At 35.2% G+C, this 5,561-nt stretch overlaps 1 protein-coding gene across 1 annotated transcript; it reads left to right on the top strand.

The window, feature by feature from the left end:
- The first annotated feature begins 294 nt into the window (after positions 1 to 294).
- LOC113232844 lies at positions 295 to 4,111 on the top strand. The gene is made up of 4 exons (XM_026467694.1): positions 295 to 360; positions 1,485 to 1,663; positions 2,757 to 2,937; positions 3,695 to 4,111. The coding sequence occupies exons 1-4, from the start codon at positions 330 to 332 to the stop codon at positions 3,877 to 3,879; spliced, it is 576 nt and encodes a 191-aa protein (XP_026323479.1). The 5' UTR covers positions 295 to 329; the 3' UTR covers positions 3,880 to 4,111.
- Positions 4,112 to 5,561: the final 1,450 nt, after the last annotated feature.

The following is a 5,561-nucleotide window of genomic DNA, read 5'->3' as shown; positions in this document are numbered from 1 at the left end:
GCGTGGTTGTATTTTGGGCCACAATTAAATAGTATAGTATATGCCATCGATACGATAAGAGTTAAATAGTATAGTATATACCATCGATATGATAAGAAGAAGAAGATTAATCAAATTAATTAGTAGGTACACAAGGCAAAAATTTTGTTTCTTCAGGTGCACCTTTCCTAGTACTATAACCAATGTGTGAACTCATAATCCATAAAAATATGTACAAGATACCGCATCTATATTATTCTACAACACTGTGACTATGTTGTCCTCAACTGCCACGTTATCCTTAAGGAGCAATCAGCTCAATTCAGTGTGTGAACAGGAACGCGCTAGACATGTCGCCGACGATCATTCTTCTGACTTTAGGTACTTACAATGCTTTCATTTGAATATTTACTTCCTTTTTACTTTTATTTTTAAAAACGACAACTTTCTAACATAGTTTTTAAACTGAGAAATGTGCTATACTACTATACTTACGACCTAAGACGTCATATTTTAAGGCCTATATTAAAACATTAATAATTATCTTATTATGTCGTCATCGTAATATATTTACTTTCATGCATAACTTTACTTGATACTAATTTAAAACATAAATACTATAAAGTAGCACTTTCTACCAAAATAGTATTAATACATTGAACATCAATTTAATTATGTCATTTCGCTCGTAAAGATGCCACAATCATATATACCAATATTCCTTGGCTTTTTAGAGATATTGTCTTTAAAGATAGTGCCTACTAAAGGTACGCGTTCAGATTTTCTCAGAGAAAAGTTTAAGGAGACTGGTATCATGACTGTGGTATCACAGTAAATTTACTCAAATATTTTGTATGCCCGTAAAATATAAATAATTGCGTTAAGAAATAAGATATCCATAATATTAACTGTAGAACTAAGTCATAGTGCCACGATTTCGTTTAACTAACAATCGTTTGATTCTTTTATACTTTTTTACAATAAGATTCCGGAGCATACATATATATTAAGATTACCATTTCCTAAGTTTAAAACTTACATTACTTAAAGTATTTTATTAAAAAGTCATATTACAAAATTGTAGACTACGTATTAGATAAAGATGTATGGAAAGAAAACATAAGTCTAGATTTCACACAGATATGACTCAAAAAAATTATATAGCATTTAAGTTTATTTGAAAAGAGCAATCCCTAGAGTTTCTTGCTCGTTCTTCTCGGGGAGGTCAGCGAAGTGAGCAAGCAGTAGCTTAAAAAATGACGTTTTCAAGTGTAAAAATTTACCTATGGAATAAATCATTATTTGACTTTGACTTTGACTATGTATACCTGCGACTGCAACGCATTTGCCACTGTAATTACATATAGATAGTGTACTTTTAGTTGCAACAAAAACCCGATGACTTTTATACGACCAAATATTTAAATCGCAATTTGTTTCAAAAGATATGACAGAAAAAGATTTAACAAATAAAAATAAGGTAAGTTCCTTTTTATCATTTGCAGCATTTGCTCTACCATGCACCATTGCCGGTAAGGTGAAGAAACCTACCTGCAACGATTTCTCCAAAAATGCAGAATTCAAAGAGCATGATGCAATCGGCACTTGGCACCTTCATGGACCCGAAATCGGTAAAGGTAGCAAAGACGCTAAGTGCATGCAGTTCTCTGCTGTAGACGAAAAGGTAAATTCAATAATTAATTATACTTCTAAACTATAAAAAGTATAATTTCGAGCACATTTCATTCCACGTGGTTTATATCCGAAAATTCCGCGTATTAGCAGCAAATAGTTCGGTAGAAATTTAAATCAGTACAATTTAAATTAATCTAAGTATTTCATTTTTATCCTTAAGCTCACGAACTACAATACCGTGATTTCCAAGAGCAACAACAAAGTAAAGTTGGTAGATATAGAAGGTAGAGCTGTTGCTCTAGACTGGCATACAGTTAGATGGAATGAATTTTTCTTTCTGTTCGATCTTTGTATTAATAAATAATTAATAAATATAATTTTCACTTCTCATGCTCTTAAAGTTCGCTGGGTGTAGGCTGCATAGAATAGGATTTTATGCTCTAGGGCATAAAATAAAATCGTCGTTTAAGACCGAGACAAAGACGCCTGCGCCAACAGCCACGCACAATAGAACTTTATAAAATAAAGTTTTACTTTTATTTTTTTAATCCGTGTTATATTACAAAATTGAAAAAGTAGGCAATAGTAATTGTAATAAGTTATAAAAAATAAAAGCTAGCACACGTTTTCTACACGTGACCTATGAGTCACGTGTAGAAAAAAAGAGTAGTAACACTGGCGGGAAGTTCTTATTTTTCTTGGCAATAGTTGTGTTGCAATTCAAAATTGTTCTACAATTTACGCGAATAATATCGTCAAGTGAAGAGAAAATTACACTCACACCAAGTCTTTAATGGAAAGGAATGCGAAAAACGTCATTGAGCAGATATTGCCGCCGAAATCTAAGCAACTTTATCTTAACATGTATGAAAATTTCATGCGTTGGAGGGTCGAAAAACAAGTGAATACTTTCTCGGAATAATCGTTTATTTGTAATATTGCTGTTTAATTTCCTCGCAATCGAAGTGAAAAGAGTAAGCGTATAACTCGTTCATAAAACCCATTTTCCTCTTGACTTAAGTATCCATATACTCGTCTCGGGTACAAAGACGCTTTTTATGCACTTCTTGTACAATCTATATATTATATTATTATATATTATTATTAAATTATTGTCTGTTTCCATTGCCACTTAATTCTAGGAGCAAAAACACCTGGAAAGTAACGTCGGCAAATACATTCCGGATATGAAGTGGCATGCTGTGACACTTAAGATGCAGATACCATGCACAAATAACACCCAAGACAGAGCTCACTTGTACTATCTCGAGAAACAGGACGGAGTTGGATTTTACAAAACTTTGGATATGCCTTCACCCACTGGTATGAACGTAGCTAATATAGTTTTCACAAACTTCTCAATATAGTAAGTTTTCGACTGGCAACAGCGTACCGATAAACGCAACATGGGCAGTGTGGACCGATGATCTGGCGATGGTTGCAAGCAGCGGAAGGCCGGTCGTTGTGGCAATCTTTGAGGGAGACCTATGTGACGATACTGACCTCCTTTATCGTCATCGCGCCTTTTCCTCATACTGTCTTCTGGTTCCTGGCTACTTAGTTTTGAAATTTTGAATCGTTCTGGAATTCGCATTTCCTTCACTATTCTTACGTTGGTTCTACCCGCCGTGACTATCATCAAAATTCTTTAAACAAGATGACGTGCCCATAAACTTTTTAAAATTACATAGTTATATAGGCCCTTTTCCTCTTTTATCATCCCTTACAATAAATCTTGTGGACCAAGCGTTCTACATTCTCATTTCACTAAGGCTAGGTTACACCTATGTCAGGGTCAACGGTATTCGTCTAACGGCTGAAAAGTTGACGATGCAAATCAGTGTCTAATTCTTCAACATAATAGAAATCCGACGCAATAAATAAACAGTACGACCGTCACTTTTACTTCTAGTCTATTAGAGGTTCGTCTTAATGCCAAGGTTACCTAGAAGGAATAACTATTCAGCGATAAGATCTCTACACTTATGGCAAGTCACCAAAGCATGGCTTTACTCAACCTAATAATCGAGTCATAATGCAAGGAAGTTGTATATCTCGCATTCGTATTATCATTTTCCAGCTAAACTAGAACCAAGCATCTTCCATCGATATCCGATGCGTCTGAAAAGTGTATCTGAACACTTGGCCATGATGGACTGTCACGAGAACTTCGTCTTCCTGCTGGGCAAGCAGCCGCAAGCACCGGGCGCCAAGCTTGATGAACGCCTCGCTCAGATCGTCAAGGACTACTGGATTGAAGAATAAATGTAATGAAGACACACGTGGTTATTTATAATGACATTTGTTTATTTTATAAAAGTTAGGGCTTAGAAACTAAGTATATAGCTCTAGTTTGATTTTTAGAAGTCGCTTGTTAGGATGTATCGTCTCATTGGCTCTTTAACTTATATAATAATATGCACCATTTGTTTCGAATTTCTTTTACTGAAAATATACGTCACTGGGTATATACCTTGACTTATAAAAAAATATTTTATATATATTTTTTATAGATATTTTTTCTCAGTATAAGTGTTTGTAAACTCCATGGATACTATAAATCCGCACTCATAAGCTTTATTGTATGTATTCCTAATTGAAAAATTAAACCTATATATTATACTCATTCCCACGTACAATTTCGAATTGGCAATAAAATAGGGCTTATAACCTCACCAGTTCCGTTAGAGAAATTAGAACAAATATCAAAGTAATCACGAAAACAGCGTACCATTACGTTTATATGCCACCCTATAAAACGACCCCTGCCGAGTATAAGCACCACTCAAATTAAGTGCGGCTCGATCAACAGTCATTTCGGTTACAATTAACCACACATTCGAGTGAAAAGTCAACCACCCACTCCAATTGATTTATTGTGTCTACTAGTTCCGCCATTTTGCGGCAGGCCTTGTGGTTGTTATTATGTAGAGGTAGGTTTTGCTAGATACGCACGTTACCTTGTATAAATTCTCGAGATAATTTTGTCTCTTAGACGTAAGGAGTAAATTTATAATAATACACAATTGACTAAAGGAACATTAAATAAATAAACAAAACCAACACTCGGGTGCACATTAAATAAAGTGACCAATAATGTTTCTTGTTGTTTCGGTAGTCGGAGCAACAGCACAGCAACAGTGTGCGAATTATTTTTGAGCTAATTCGAATCTGTTATAATGATTTATTCAAAGATCGAACACACAGAAAAAATCCTTCGATCTGAGAGGACTCGAATCGGCGTCATGACAAACTAGGGCCTCCGCTCTACTAACTGTGCAACTGATCAAGTAAGCAGACTTTACGAATTTCTCTCTGTATATCACAGACCTTTTGTATCGAGTTTTTTCGATTTCTATCACCGTAAGCGACTCCTGTGAGAGACTTATTAATCTTCTCAAATGAACGTTAAAATATATTAAAATTAATTATTTCATTGATGACACCCAAGACACCCACCCACCCGACATAGCAATATAAAATTCAACTGAACTGCAGTCTGAAAATTAATCGCAATATAGTACTTGAAACCAAATAAGTACTGTCGTAAAACAAAATTTGGTGGAATTGAGAAAAAACAATTTGAATGGACATTATTGCGAATGTGTGTTTTTTATTTGCACAAATATGTGTTTTTATTTACACATTATATTTAGTTATCCATTTATAACCAGAGAGGTAAATGTAGGACATACAAATATTTCTCCCGGCCTGGGAATCGAACCCGGGACCTACGCGTGGCACCCGCAGGTTACCGTACCGGGCTGCCACAGCCTTTCGGCCACAGAGGCAGTTAATATTTATCTGTAACTTAACAGATATGCTCCAAAATTATATAAAAGTTCAAGTACGCCCAGTTATTCCATATCTCTATATCCACGTAGAATGGCGTGTGCCATGGAGGGTGCAACGCTGTTCATTTGTCTAAACGCGCGCAAGGGCACTCC

Source organism: Hyposmocoma kahamanoa, unplaced genomic scaffold, assembly GCF_003589595.1.
Source record: "Hyposmocoma kahamanoa isolate Upper Pololo Valley unplaced genomic scaffold, ASM358959v1 78, whole genome shotgun sequence".
Classification (NCBI taxonomy): Eukaryota; Metazoa; Arthropoda; class Insecta; order Lepidoptera; family Cosmopterigidae; genus Hyposmocoma; species Hyposmocoma kahamanoa.
Note: the sequence above shows the minus strand (reverse complement) of the source record. Positions and strands in the feature narration are given on the sequence as shown.

What these genes read in the sequence shown, in the direction of transcription:
- LOC113232844 (XM_026467694.1), top strand. Translation starts at nt 330, where the DNA reads ATGTCGCCGACGATCATTCTTCTGACTTTAG. An exon ending in TCTCTGCTGTAGACGAAAAG is followed by an intron (nt 1,664 to 2,756) that starts GTAAATTCAATA and finishes ACTTAATTCTAG; the next exon opens with GAGCAAAAACACCTGGAAAG. An exon ending in GGATATGCCTTCACCCACTG is followed by an intron (nt 2,938 to 3,694) that starts GTATGAACGTAG and finishes ATCATTTTCCAG; the next exon opens with CTAAACTAGAACCAAGCATC.